The sequence below is a fragment of the Trichechus manatus genome, unplaced genomic scaffold, assembly GCF_000243295.1.
Source record: "Trichechus manatus latirostris isolate Lorelei unplaced genomic scaffold, TriManLat1.0 scaffold00088, whole genome shotgun sequence".
NCBI classification, from domain to species: domain Eukaryota; kingdom Metazoa; phylum Chordata; class Mammalia; order Sirenia; family Trichechidae; genus Trichechus; species Trichechus manatus.
Genome location: NW_004444024.1, coordinates 7,437,091 through 7,452,473, shown reverse-complemented (window position 1 = coordinate 7,452,473; position 15,383 = coordinate 7,437,091). Strand labels below are relative to the sequence as shown.

The 15,383-nt window shown below is 37.2% G+C and overlaps 1 protein-coding gene across 3 annotated transcripts in view; it reads left to right on the top strand.

Moving 5' to 3' along the window:
• The window catches only part of RSF1 (remodeling and spacing factor 1), a 192,506-nt gene extending 178,114 nt beyond the window's left edge, over positions 1 to 14,392 (top strand). For 2 of the 3 annotated variants that reach the window (XM_023736589.1, XM_004381995.2), the window contains exons 12-16: positions 3,769 to 3,836; positions 6,180 to 6,387; positions 7,955 to 8,175; positions 10,249 to 10,437; positions 13,093 to 14,392. In XM_023736589.1, the coding sequence (XP_023592357.1) occupies positions 3,769 to 3,836; positions 6,180 to 6,387; positions 7,955 to 8,175; positions 10,249 to 10,437; positions 13,093 to 13,664 (1,258 nt within the window). In that variant the 3' untranslated portion in view covers positions 13,665 to 14,392. The remainder of the gene's footprint in view (positions 1 to 3,768; positions 3,837 to 6,179; positions 6,388 to 7,954; positions 8,176 to 10,248; positions 10,438 to 13,092) is intronic. The other variant, XM_023736590.1, reaches the window with a different exon arrangement.
• The last annotated feature ends 991 nt before the right edge of the window (positions 14,393 to 15,383 follow it).

Here is a 15,383-nt window from a genome sequence, read left to right as displayed (position 1 = left end):
AACCCAGATGATTGCTAAGATCCGTCTCAGCTGTAAAATTGTATATAACATTAATATAGAAACTTATGGTAAACTGTGTTTTTTAGTGTGATCTATTTATTTATACCTCACCCTGTTCCCAAGAATGATTAAGGAAGATGTATGATCTTAGTGTGATGAGCAGCCTTTTTAAGCATAACACCAAAAGCAGAAACAATAATGGAAAAGATATTTAATTACCTAAAAATTAAAAATTGTTAAGACTCAAAGCATTTACAAAAGAAAATATTTGTTTGCAAAGAAGTTTTGTAAAGGAGTTAGAATTCAGAAGGAATGAATTTTTAAAAAATGTAATAAGTATAGTTTATTCATTGTGGAAATATAGCAGTTTTTCACATGCTGTCTGCAGAGGTTTTTATATATCTTCAGGCACTAATATTTTAGAAGTCAAGGATAAAGCTGGTGTTTTGTTAGAGAATCAGTTGCTCATGGGACATTTCAGGGTTCATTTATTTTGGAGACTAGAACTAGACAGGGTGACTTTGTTTATCTCGAGGGAGGGAGACTGACTGGAGACATGATAGGAATACTTCATAATTGTAACAGAGCAAGATGTCAATTTTGCTTTCTCAAAACTTAAAAAAAATAAGCAAAGTTTAAAAGGGAACACACATTGGAAAGAAATAACAACATGACAAATCTTTAATAAGTAAAAAGCTCTTACAAACCAATAAGAAAAGGTGAACACACTGGCCAAAAAAAAGAAAAAAGAAAAGGGGGCAAAGAATACAAACTAGTACTTTACAAAAGAAAAAGTAAAAATGACCAATATACATGAAAATAATATTTGGCATTAGTAATCAGATGAAAACTAAACGAGCAAGAAAATAACTCTTCCAGTTAGGGGAAAAAAAATGATGAAATTTACTTCATAGTTGAATTATAAATTGGTACAACCCTTTGAAGAATAATTTGTATCTTAAAATTTTGAATGGCTTTTAAGTCAATTTCCCTTGTAGTAAGAACACCAAATACAATCCCGTAGTGTAACAAAACCTCACAGAGGAACTATGGAGTGTCTCACCAAACTAAGGAGAAAGGTAGAGTTATTGTAGGATTCTGAGGAAGGATGTACATTAGGTGAAATTTAAATCAAACAGTGTTTTGATAGGCTCAAAGTAAAGCAGAGCTCTGTAAATGGGTCAGTATTAGGTCTGGACTGCAAAGTAGACTCAGGGTCCTGTTTCCTTAGAAACAGTAAAGTTAGGATAGCTGTAGGAGCCCTGGTGGCACAGTGGTTAAGCTCTTGGCTGCTAACCGAGGTCGGCAGTTCGAATCTACCCAGCTTCCCTGCAGGAGAGAATACTTGGCAATCTGCACGCATAAAGATTATAGCCTAAGACACCCCATGGGGCAGTTCTACTTTGTCACATAGGGTCGCTCTGAGTTGAATTGACTCATTGGCACTTAGCAGCAAGAAGACAGATGTAAAGTGTTGTGTTCAGAAACCCCTTATCTGAAGTGGAGTGTTGTGTTCAGAAATACCTTATCTGAAGGTCAGCATCTGGAATGTAAATTGAGGCTGCTTGTTGTGTTGTTTTTGTTGTTGTTAGGTGCTGTCAAGTTGGTTCTGACTCATAGCGACCCCATGTACAACAGAACAGAACACTGCCCAGTCTCGTGACATCCTCATAATCGTTGCTGTTAGAGCCCATTGTTGCAGCCACTGTGTCAGTCCATCTCATTGAGGGTCTTCTTCTTTTTCGCTGACCCTCTAATTTACCAAGCATGATGTCCTCCTCCAGGGACTGGTCCCTCCTGATAACATGTCCAAAGTACCTAAGACAAAGTCTCGCCATCATCCCCCTTCTAAGGAGCATTCTGGCTGTACTTCTTCCAAGACAGATTTGTTCGTTCTTCTGGCAGTCCATGGTATATTCAATATTCTTCACCAACACCATAATTCAAACGCATCAGTTCTTCTTTGGTCTTGCTTATTCATTGTTCAGCTATCACATGCATATGAGGCGATTGAAAATACCATGGCTTGGGTCAGGTGCACTTTAGTCCTCAAAGTGACATCTTTGCTTTTTAACACTTGAAAAAGGTCTTTTGCCGCAGATTTGCCCAGTGCAATGCATTGTTTGATTTCTTGACTTCTGCTTGCATGGGTGTTGCTTGTGGATCCAAGTAAAATGAAAGCCTTGACAACTTCAGTCTTTTTTCCATGTTATCATGATGTTGCTTATTGGTCCAGTTGTGAGGGTTTTTGTTTTCTTTATGTTGAGGTGTAACCCATAGTGAAGGCTGTAGTCTTTGATCTTCATCAGTAAGTGCTTCAAGTCCTCTTCACTTTCAGCAAGCAAGGTTGTGTCATCTGCATATCGCAGGTTGTTAACGAGTCTTCCTCCAGTCCTGATGCCCCATTCTTCTTCATATAGTCCAGCTTTTTGGATTATTTGCTCAGCATATAGATTGAATAGGTATGGTGAAAGGGTACAACTGGACCAATAAGGAACATCATGATAAATGGAGAAAAGATTGAAGTTGTCAAGGATTTCATTTTACTCGGACCTCTAATAATACACCCTAGGAGCCCTAGTAGCGTAGTGGTTAAGAGCTTGGCTGCTAACCATAGGTCAGCAATTCGAATCTACCAGCCACTTCTTGGAAACCCTATGGGCAGTTCTACTCTGTTCTCTACGGTCGCCATGAGTTGGAATCAACTCAGTGGTGATGGGTTTGGGTTTTTTTGGGTAAGTATATTTTCCTAGAGAGGAAGTCCGTACCTTTAATGAGTTTCCCAATTTGGATTTTAGTCTTGACTCTGTTGTTAATCCATTGTGTGACCTTAATCCAACATTGTCCAATAGAATTTACTATGATGATGGAAATGTTCTATTTATGTGTTGTCCGATATGGCTCACGAGGAGGAGAATTTTAATTTTATCTAATTTAAATAGAAATAGCCACATGTTGCTAGTAATTACCATATTTAGCACTCTTAGGCCAGTCTCTTCACCCCTTTGGTCACCTCAGCCTTAAAGTGAAAGGAGTTTTATTTGTGAAGAAATCGTCCTAGGAATCATGTAGTCTTGATCCTTTTCTTTCAGTAGGAGAAAACTGAGTCCTTGAGAGAGAAAGTGCATTTATTCTGGTTCTAAAATTCTGACCGTTTGCATATGATCTGAGTAATAATAATACAATCTTCAATAATAATATAATTCGTATATAGTATTATTTGTGGAACACTAATATTTTACTTTGCTATATGATTTGTATAGCAAATCCAACCTAGCTTAGTTTTCTGTACAGCCGATATCCTAAGAATGGTTTTGACATTTTTAAATGGTTGAAAAACATCAAAAGAAGAATAATATTCCATAAAATTTACATTTCAGTGTCCATAAAATGTTATTGAAACCTAGCCAGGATCATTTGCTTCTGTATTGTCTATGGCTCCTTGAGCTCTACTGTGCAGAGTTGAGGAGCTGCAACAGAAACTGTATGGTTTGCAGAGCCCAAAATATTCACTGTATTGCCCTTTAAAAAATAATTTTGCTGGCCCCTAGCATAGATGATCTTTAAAAAAGCAAAGAAACAACAGTTTATGAACTAGGTACTGATTTACAAAACCCTGTTTTACAAAAGAAGAAATTGATGTTAAGATGAGTGAGATGATGTAGTGAAGTCATACGGTTCAGAAGTGGCAGAGAGCTGTTTCATATCGAGGCCCTCCTAACCCATAGGTCAGGACAGGCTGTAACATGAATATTGTGTATATTTTAGATTTGATGAGTTTGATGAAGCAATTGATGAAGCTATAGAAGATGATATCAAAGAAGCTGATGGAGGAGGTATGTATTTATCATTCTCTTTTCTTCATATAACTCTGCCAGCAAGGTAGGCCCTGATTAAGGCAGTGACCATATGTTTTGTATTCTCCTCCCCAATGTACATCACAAGCACTGTTAATATTGTCTCCAGCCAAAATAATCTGTGAAAATAATGTTTGCGTGTAGACTCAGATCTTACTAATTCTTTTAAAGGTAGTTTTGTTTTATGGTCTGATATAAAATAAAAATGTTCCCCCATAGGTAAAAATTTATTTCTGGTTCCATATAGAAAATCAAGTGAAACTTTTCTGCTATCTACTGTTTTTAGATCAGTAATGCTACAAAGCTTTGAAATGTTTGGATAATCAAAATATAAATGATTGTTTTTATTTAATTTTTTAAAACTCCATTTCTTAATTTCCTAATCTTTAAAGGTGACATTAAAATAGAATTTGAGGTAATTAAAGATCTGTATAGCCAAGTACCAGTGCTCCAGTGTGTAGCATGTGGTTTCTATTTAGTTATTATAGATGCTCTGGGAAGGATTAATAGTAAGTAGGTTGTAGTACAACTGAAGATTCACTAGATGTGTGCCTTGTTTGCATCTCTGCTGCTGAATTCTCATTTTTTTCTGAATTGCAAATAGTAAAAATATATATATATATAGAGAGAGAGAGAGAGAGAGAGAGAGAGGATTCTTTCTAAAGCCATGTCCAAAAGACAGTTTTCAAGAAGAGATTCTTGAGTAACTGCTAATGGGTATGGAGTTTCTTTTTTGGGGTGATGAAGATGTTCTGGAATTAGTAGTGATAGTTGTACAACTTGTGAAAATACTAAAAATCTCTGAATTGTACACTTAACAAGGGTGAATATTATGGTGTGTGAATTACCTCAATTAAAAAAAGAAGAGATTCTCTACATAGTGAACATCTTTTCAGTAGGATAAATGAATGCTAAAACATTCCTTTTTTATTTTTTGTTTATTGTTGTAGTTTAAGTGAAAGTTTACATTTCAAGTTAGTTTCTCATACAAAAATTTTATACATACATTGTTATGTGACCCTAATTTCTCTCGCTGTACTGTGACAGCACACTCCTCCTTTCCACCCCTGATTTCCCATGTCCATTCAACCAGCTCCTAACCCTCTCTGCCTTCTCATCTCACCTCTGGACAGAAGCTGCCCATTTAGTCTCATGTATCTACTTGAGCTAAGAAGCACAGTATTCACAAGTATCATTTTATGTCCCACAGTCCAGTCCAATCTTTGTCTGAAGAGTTGGCCTCGGGAATTGTTTTAGTGCTGGGTTGACAGAGAGTCCGGGGGCCATGCTTTCTGGGGTTCTTCCAGTCTCAGTCAGACCATTAAGTCTGGTCTTTTTACTAGAATTTGAGTTCTGCACCCCATCTTTCTCCTGCTCCATCCAGGACTCTCTGTTGTGTTACCTATCAGGGCGGTCATTGGTGGTAGCTGGCACCATCTGGTTCTTCTGGTCTCAGGATGATGAAGTCTCTGTGTTTTGTGGCCCTTTCTGTCTCTTGGGCTAATACTTTCTTTATGTCTATGGTGTTTTTCGTTCTCCTTTACTCCAGGTGGTTGGGACCAGTTGATGCATCTTAGATGGCTGCTTGCTAGCTTTTAAGACCCCAGACACCGCTCACCAAAGTAGAATGCAGAACATTTTCTTAATAAACTTTGTTATGGCAGTTGAGCTAGATGTCCTCTGAAACTACGGTCCCCAGACCCCCACCCCTGCTACTCTGTCCCTCGAAGTGTTTGATTTGTATTCAGGAAACTTAGCTTTGGTTTAGTCCAGTTGTGCTGACTTCCCCTGTAGTATGTGCTATCCTTCCCTTCATCTAAGATAATTCTTGTATACTATCTAGTTAGTGAATAACCCTTACCCTCCTTCCCCACCCTTGTAACCATCAAAGAATGTTTTATTCTATGTTTAAACCTTTTCTTGAGTTCTTATAATAGTGGTCTTATACAATATTTGTCCTTCTGTGACTGACCAAATTCACTCAGCATAATGCCCTCCAGATGCCTCAATGTTATAAGATGTTTTACGGCTTCATCATTGTTCTTTATCGTTGCGTAGTATTCCATTGTGTGAATATACCATAATTTGTTCATCCATTTGTCCGTTGATGGGCACCTAGGTGAACAATGCTGCAATGAACATGGAAGTGCTAAAACTCTCTTGATGAGAACTCTGTCAGCTGAATTGTGAGAAAACTGCATATATGTAGGAAGAAAATTGAAAAATCAGATGAAATGCTGCTACACAGAGAATAACGACAGTCTCTAGAAATGAAAGGGAAGCTTTTAATGAATGTACAGTTTCTTTTTCTCTCTAACTCAGGAGTTGGCCGAGGAAAAGATATCTCCACCATCACAGGTCACCGCGGGAAAGACATCTCTACTATTTTGGAGGAAGAAAGAAAAGAAAATAAACGACCCCAGAGGGCTGCTGCTGCTCGACGGAAGAAACGCCGGCGACTAAATGATCTGGACAGTGACAGCAACCTGGATGAAGAAGAGAGTGAGGATGAATTCAAGATCAGTGATGGGTGCGTGGTCTGCCAGTAGACCCTGTTCCCTAGATGCAGCCTTATATAGGACTAACAGAGAGAGCCTTGGTCGTGCTGTGATGGGGCTTTTGTTGCATGTGCACATAAGCAACCTTTGTTTATTTTATTTTCAGAATATTTAAAGCAGATTTAAGAATGCTAATCTTGGTCCTTTTTTGATTAAAACAGAAAGTAGGTTTATGGTTGCTTGTTTAATAGTCAAAATTGTATTTAAATACAGTTAACTGCAATTGAACCTTCATTTGTTGAGAGCCTTTTTATGTTCCTTTGTGCCACTTTCTGAGCTACAAAGTTGACACACCATCCATGTTCATGAGGAGTTTGAGTCAAGTGTGAGAAATAGACAAGTAATTAGATTCACAACTATTCTCCAGTGATCCATGGAGGTTGGGGTTGGGGCAAGTAATCCTGTCTGGGAGATTAGGCAAAGCTTGCCTGCAGACCAGGTGTTGAAACAATACTGCAAAGTTGCACCTCTCAGATTGTTAGTAGAAGAAACAATCATATAAACCAAAAAGAGCCATGTTGCATGATTGTTACTAAAGGATAGTAAAGCATAAATCAGAGTACAGAGGAGAGTTGGCTTAATCCAGGGAAATCAGGGAAAGTCTCACAGTGGAATTAAGCTTGATCTGAAATTTGAAGAATGAATATCTGGGCAGGTTGATGAGTTTTGGATTAGAAGTAGGATGAGGAAAGAAGACATTCCAAGCAGAGAATTCCCATGTCCAAGGCAGCAAGGCATAAAGCACCATAGAATATTTGGGAAATTCCTTGTGGCTCAGGATAGCAAGAATTTGTGGATGAATTAGGAAGTGCCCTGCTGGAGATATAGGCAAGAGATTTTTTAAAAAAGGGAATTTGATTATAGAGTGTTTTGTTTCTTACGCATAGGTGTATGGACTTTATCTTGAAGATAATGAAAAACCACCAAAGGGTTTTAAGCATCAGACTATTGTGAGATTTATGTTTCAGAAAGATTTATCCTGGCATTCATTTGAAGGAAATATTGAGGGGAATTGTGACTAGAGATTAGACCATTTGGGGAGTTGCTATAGCTGTTTAGTTACGAGATGAGAGCTGAAGAGAGAATAGGAATCAGCTCTGAGGGGATCATTTTTAAGAGATAGACTCAGGTGGTATTAGTAATTGATCAGATGTGGGAAATGAGAAGACATTAGGATAAATACCAGGTAGTTGGTTTGAGTTACTAAGGAACACAGAAGAGAAGAGTAGGTTGGGAAATAATGAATTCATTTTTGGACATCTTGATTTTAAGGTGCCTGGGGGACATCCCAAGAGGCCAAAGTAATTTATGTACAACAATCAGCATCAATCCATCTTCATAACACCCCTTAAGAAAAAGTTAGATGGGAAAACATTTCTCCATTTTATAAACAGGGAAATTGATGCAATTATCCAGTATGTTGCACTAATCATTACTTAATGATTCACTGGACTTGCTATAACTTGAACTCAGATCTCTCAAAAATGGATTCATGGTTCCAAGTGCACCATCATAATTCATCGGGTTTCTCTTGGACAGATCTCAAGATGAGTTTGTTGTGTCTGATGACAACCCAGATGAAAGTGAAGAAGATCCACCATCTAATGATGACAGCGACGCTGATTTCTGTAGCCGTAGACTGAGACGACACCCCTCCCGGCCAATGAGGCAAAGCAGGCGTTTGCGGAGAAAGACCCCGAAGAAAAAGTACTCTGATGATGATGAAGAGGAGGAATCTGAAGAGAATAGTAGAGACTCAGGTAAAAATAACTTGTATCTGCATCACACCAACTCAATTCTTACGACTTCTGGAGTTAAGAATTCTTAAAGTAAAATTCCATTCAATCGTAATAAGCAAGTTTTCTGATAAAATGTTTTGAGTTCTATTCTTATCACCTACCAGTAACTAAAAGCATATTTCAGATAAAGCATATTTAAGAAAATACACATAGATAGATGTGTTAACTTCTTACCAGATTCATTTAGGATTGTGATAAATCCTTTTTGTGCCAAGTGTTTCCATGCCTAGACTTTATGGTGTTTCTTGGGAATCATTCTCAGTAAGCCAAGACCATTTTTCTAAGATTCCCAGCTATTGGATAAAGAAGGATCACCAATCATCTCTAATAATTAGACCACCATCAGTGAGTCAGTGGTTTTAATAAATAAGCAGTAGTTGAGGTTATCATAGCTTATGCTTATCCTTATTAACTGAATAAATAATGAGGGTACAATAGCTGAATGAACAGATATGAGTATTTTATGGAATTGGCCAATAGGTAGCTGTCATCTTACTAGATAAGGACCACAGACATAAATATTATACCTCTGACTCTGGCCTGTCTTGTAGTTTCTTTTGTTTATTTTTTTCTAAACTTTTTGGTAAGTTGGGAGACATCATGACCTTTTATTTCCTAAAAACAAGGACATGCTCTTACATAACCACAGTATGCTTATTAAAATCAGAAAATGCAACATTGATATAATACTATTATCCAATCAGCAGTACACATTCAAATTTCATCATATCCCAGTATTGTCCTTTATACCTAAATCTTTTCCTAGGCCACGATCTAATCCAGGATTACACATTGCATTTATTTATGTCTCTTTATTCTCCTTTATTCTGGAACGTTCTTCAAACTTTATCATTCTTGATTTGGTATTCTTGAAGAATACATAATAATTATTTTGTAGAATGTACCTCAAGTTCAGTTTTTGTGTTTCCTCATGATTAGATTCAGGTTATGCATCTTTGGCTAGAATATCACAAGTAATGTTATGTCTTCCAGGGCTGTTCACTGTACTATCTTTCCCTTTGTAATTAATAAGGAAATTTGTAGTATGATACTTTGAGACTGTGTAAATATCCTCTTCCTCATCACACGTTTCAAGCACTAGTTTTAACATCCATTAATGATTTTCTAACTCCCATCATTTTTTAAATATTTATTACTTGGTAGTCTACTGTATGGAAGAGCTTTCCCCTCTTTATCTACTTATTTATCAGTATGTGTTCATAGGTTCTTAATTTATTCAGTGGATATAATCCGTTACCATCACTATTTAGGCTCAATTATTTCCAGATTTGGCCAGAGGGAGCCCCTTCAAACTGTTGACTAGTCATTTTGAAATGTATGAAATACACTAAAGAACTACAAGATGAGATGTGACAATTCAGTGGACTTTGTTAGCACTTTCGAAAAACAGCTCTGACCCAAAGAACTATGAGTTCTTTCTTGATCAGATATAACGAGCAGTGCTGTATAGCAGCACTCTGAGAGCATAAGTAACCCTGTGTGCTATATTTAGCAGATTTTCATTCCACGTAGAGAAAATCAAAAAACCTCTAATTCTATGTATCTTTGGAACAGGCTCATCAGTTTTCTGTGGCTAGAGGGTTTAACCTCTGCGGTCCATTATGAAGGTATGACTGTAGCTACAAGTAGGAACAGCAGACTGTCAGGAGACAGAATAGCAGCTCTCCACCAGGAAGGGCAGCCTTGGCATCTCTGGAGCTAACCTGGTAGCTCTAGGTTGGGTGCTGTTAAAGATTATTTTTAAAAAAGTATAAAACATTTTTTCGTATTGAAGAGTGACTGTTAATAGCATAGATTTGTGAGGTTTGTCATTACTCATATTAATTAAAACGAAAGTAAGAGACTGATGAAAGTTACTGTTTATTTAAAAATTTTTGTGACTGAACTCTGTTTAGCAGCTTTTCATTTTTATAACCTAACGTAGCCATACTTCTACTTAATAGACTTAAATTTTGTACTTCTACTTAATAGACTTAAATTTTGTACTTCACTTCTTCCTTCCTTTTTTAACAGAAAGTGATTTTAGTGATGATTTTAGTGATGATTTCATAGAAACTCGGCGAAGGCGGTCAAGGAGGAACCAGAAAAGACAAATTAACTACAAAGAAGATTCAGAAAGTGATGGTTCCCAGAAGAGTTTCCGACGTGGCAAAGAAATAAGGCGAGTTCACAAACGCAGGCTTTCCAGCTCAGAGAGTGAAGGTAAGGAATAGATCTCCCATTTACAGAAGTTTGGACAAGGAAAAAAAAAACTTAAAAAGTGAGCTGAGGATTGTGATTCTGTACTATTTCTTAAAAATCAAATGTAATCAGTAATAATTTTGAGGCAAAACTCCTTATTCTGTACCTAGTCACTAATTATAGTTTAAATAAATGCTACTTAATAAGATACTAATTTTTAAGGTTTCCATTATAATAAGTAGATTCTTCACTCAAACTAGAAGAAGTCTTAGAAGATGAAGAATGTGATCTGAGCAAGGGTTCTCCTGCTCTTTTCTTTTTTCCTTTATTATTCATGGCCCTCATTTTGAAATAAATTCCTATGCCTGAATAGCTAAACAGTTCCAGTAAATGTATCTTACTATCTCCACCTTGCCTGTGAGCTTAGTTGGTAACTGTTTTATCTCTTAATAGATTGAGCTGTGTCCTATACCAGAAGTGCAGGAAATGCGCTAAAATAGGAATTTGTGATACCAACGAGTCTTTTTTAGTTAATCTAGCGCTCTTCTTGAGTTCATTTTAAATTATCCCAACCCTCACCTTCTCCTCTTTCTTTTTCATATACTTAATTCTTAATTATTTACCATCTGTTTTGAAGATTGTTTGCTTTCATAGATCCTTGTCAGTTAAGTTCTCAGACCAAGCCAGGGGTGTAAGGGATAGAAATGTTTGGATATGAAAGGCTACAGAAGGGGGGTGAACATCTGGTTGAGTGTGTATTTGCCTTTATGTATCATAAAGACAAACATAAATCTATTAATTCAACTATTAAATACAAATATTTATTGAACCAGGTTTATTTTGGGAATATGACAATGAATAAAATAGCCAAAAACATCTCCTGTTTCATATAACTTTTATTGTAGTTAGAGGAAGAGAGACAATAATACGTCAAATCAAATATATATTAGATGGAGAAATGCAGTAGAGAAAATGGGGGCTGGGGAGCAGTTGGAATTTCAGATAGGGTACTGTGAGATGCCTCACCAGGAGCAACATTTGACTGAAGACCTGAAGGAAATGTTGGGTGTGAGTCATGCAGTTGTCTTAAAGAAGAGTGACACAGGCAAATGGAACAACAGATGTGAAGGCCTTGAGGCAAGTTTGTGCCTGGCACGTTCAAGGAATAGAGGGAGGCCAGGTGGTTGGAGCAGAATGAGAAAGGGCAAGAATAGTATGAGATGAGGGCAGAGAGATCAAAGGGGCCAGATCATGTTAAGCAGCAGTCAGCAAACTACAGCCCACCTATTTTTGTAAGTAAAGTTGTATCGGTATAACTCCATATCCATTCATTTACATATTATCTATGGCTGCTTTCATGCTACAATGGCAATGTTGAGACTGTATGTCCTGCAAAACCTAAAATATTTACTATCTGGCCCTTTACAGAATAAGTTTGCCATTTCCTGATGAGAAGCAGCAGTGTCCAGTCGAACTTTCAGTGATGATGGACGTATTCTTTCATCTGTTCTGTTTGATACAGTAGCCACTAACTTCTTGTGGCTGTTGCGTACCTGAAATGTGACTAGTGTAAATGAAGAACTGAGTTCTTTATTTGAATTAATTTATATTTTAAACAGCAATATGTGACTAGTGGCTACCATATTGGACAGTACAAATTAGGCCATTATACAGAATTTGGATTTTATTCTGTGTGAAATGAGAAGCAGTTGGTGGGTTTTGAGCAAAGGGTGTTATGATCTGGCTTATGTTTTAACTTGCTATGGTATCTGTGTTTTGAATGGATCAAATGGGTCAAGGGCAAAAGCTAGTTGGGCAGGTCCTGAAGTAATCCAGGTGAGAGCTTGGTGGGTGGGACTAGGGCAGTAGCAGTAAAGGGGTGAAAAGTAGTCTGATTATGGATATATCTTGAAAGTAGACCCAAAGAGTTTACTGTTAGGTTGGATGAGAGAAAGAAACAGGTCAGGGTTTACAGGTCAAGGTTAACTGAGCAATTAGAAGATTGGAGCTGTTAATAACTAAGATGGTAGAGACCAGAAGGGTACAGGTTTGAGGGGGAATATTAGGAGCTCAGTTTTATAGACACATTAAGTTTGAGGTACCTGTTTAGATATCTAAGTATAGATGTTGAGTTGGATCCACAAGGCTAGAATTTAGGGGTAGCCTAAAAACAAATCTGGGAATCAGCATCATATAGATGGTATACAAAGCCATGAGACTGGTGAGATCACCTAAGATATAAGTACAGACAAAGAAGAAAGCCACACACATGGGATGAGAGCTGGCACAGTGTTTCAAATGTCCAGAGTTGGGTGCCCAGTTTTAATGTTTCCTTGTCAGTATGTTTACATGATTTTTTAATTTGTAGGGCTATTGGGAAGGAGTTTTCTTAGTTTGTGACCAACCTATCTTCATTTAATTCAAGAATCATCAGATTTCTTCTGGAAGAAATCTGATTCTGCTCTTTCCTAAAATCATAGGTAAAGGATACTTTGAATCATATTGGGGATTATTGTGGGACTGAAGAATGAAATAGGTGAATTATCAAAGCGAGATATTTATATATGAGAAAGCTTGGAAGCAAGAAGTAGGGTGGATATGGGGAGCAAAAGGAGAATTACTTAAATCTGTTTATGGTTAATTCTGTCAGTGGCTTAAATGTGCTATTTATTCTAGAGAGCTATATGTCCAAGAACTCTGAAGATGATGAGCTAACTAAAGAATCAAAGCGGTCCGTTCGAAAGAGGGGCCGAAGCACTGGTGAGTATTCAGAAGCGGATGAGGAGGAGGAAGATGAAGGCAAACGATCCCGGAAACGGCTACACCGGATTGAGACTGATGAGGAGGAGAATTGTGACAATGCTCACAGAGATGCAGATCAGCCTGCCCGTGAGAGCCAGCCCAGGGCCTTGCCCTCAGAACCAGAGAGCACCAAGAAGCCCTACCGAATAGAAAGTGATGAGGACGAGGACTTTGAAAATGTAGGCAAGGTGGGGAGCCCATTGGACTATAGCTTAGTGGATTTACCTTCTACCAATGGACAGAGCCCTGGCAAAGCCATTGAGAACTTGATTGGCAAACCAGCTGAGAAGCCTCAGACCCCCAAGGACAACAGCACAGTCAGTGTAAGCCTGGCTCCCAATGGGACAGGTGGTGGGCAGGAGGCAGGGGCACCAGAAGAGGAAGAAGATGAGCTTTTGAGAGTGACTGACCTTGTTGATTATGTCTGTAACAGTGAACAGTTATAAGACTTTTTTTCCATTTTTGTGCTAATTTATTCCACAGTAGCTCTCACACCAGCGGGCCAGTTAATGAAAGTTGTTTTATTTTTCCTAGAAAACTCCACTACAGAATGACTTTTTAGAAGAAAAATTTCAACAAACCCTGAAGTCTTTCTGTGAAGTGACCAGTTTTGAACTTTGAAGATAAATAATTGCTGTAAATTCCTTTTGATTTTCTTTTTCCAAGTCCATGGTCCTTGGTAATTTCATTCATGGAAAAAAAAAATCTTATTATAATAACAACAAAAGATTTGTATATTTTTGACTTTATATTTCCTGAGCTCTCCTGACTTTGTGAAAAAGGGTTGGATACGAATGCATTCCAAATCTGTGAGGGCCCAAAACAGAATTTAGGGTGGGAGAAAGCACTTGTGCTTTAGCTTTTTCATATTAAATATATATTATATTTAAACATTCGTGGCATAGATGGTGATTAACAGACTGTTTAAAAGTTCAAGTCTGTATTATTGCAGTTTGCGAATTGTAGATAACATCATACATAAATCACTTAGTAACTGCCTTCATGAAATCAACTTGTTTACTATTGGAGATAACCACACTTAATAAAGAAGAGACCGAGAAAGTACCATCATAAAGAACTCTAACCTAAGTTTCTGTTTTAGCGGAGTTTCTTGTTTTTAAAAAAAAAATCATCTGAAAAGTATTTGTATAGTAAAATGTATAATGAAGCTTTGACAACCAGATTGTGCTAACAACAAATTTTTAAAAATAGCTTTATGCATTTGTGATAAGGTGGCCTTTGATACACTATGTCTAATGGAGATTTACTAGTGAAATGAGTGTGATCTTTCTTAAGGTCCAGGTGGACTGTAAACTTTGCAGATAATGTATAATTCTTGTTTTCTGGCCACTTGATATTTAAATATCTGGAATATCATTTTGAAAGAAATACATCTATACATAACATACATGAAGAGATGTTAAGCTGACAGTGATGTTTTAGCACACTTGAAGTTGGGGAAGGGATTTTCAGGTGAATTTTAACTGGTCTATTCTTGCCCTTAGTATCTACTTCAAATTGAAGTCTACAAACAAAGCAGTTCCTTTGGGAGATTTTTAGTTTGAGTTTTAGCATGTATGTGTGTGTGTATGTGTGTGTGTTGGAATTTTCTATCTGCCTGGATATATTAGCAGGTTTTGAATGTAGTTTTGGCCTTTGGCCATTAGGCTTCTATTAAAATTCATCAATAGTCACATGACCAACATAGAGTTGAATGAGAACCGCCAATATAATTAAATTAATAGGCATGACATCCATTCCAAATATCTCAACACTTTAAAGACAAATAAACCCTTTGTTTCAAGAAAAAAAGGGGTTTGTAACTAAATATTTAATGTGTGATTGACACTAAAACATGAACTTTGTTTTATTTAGTTTCTGTTACAGCTGTAAAATTTCAGGCAGAGCCATAACATTGTACAAAGTGTAGCACTTGTGATTAAACCTTGACTGTCAAATTCTGAAACCTTCAGCCATTACTTCTGTGAATACTTTTGCCCTGGGATTTGGGTTTCTCTGTTCCAGTGCTGTGTCTATTGCCGGCAATAGACACACCATATCTGCTGCTGGCCCAAGGAACTTCATTAATTTTTCTTTCCAAATTAAGCATTATATGTGCTAGTCAGTGTATACTAAAGCACTTCTCATTTTTATTATTAAAAAGC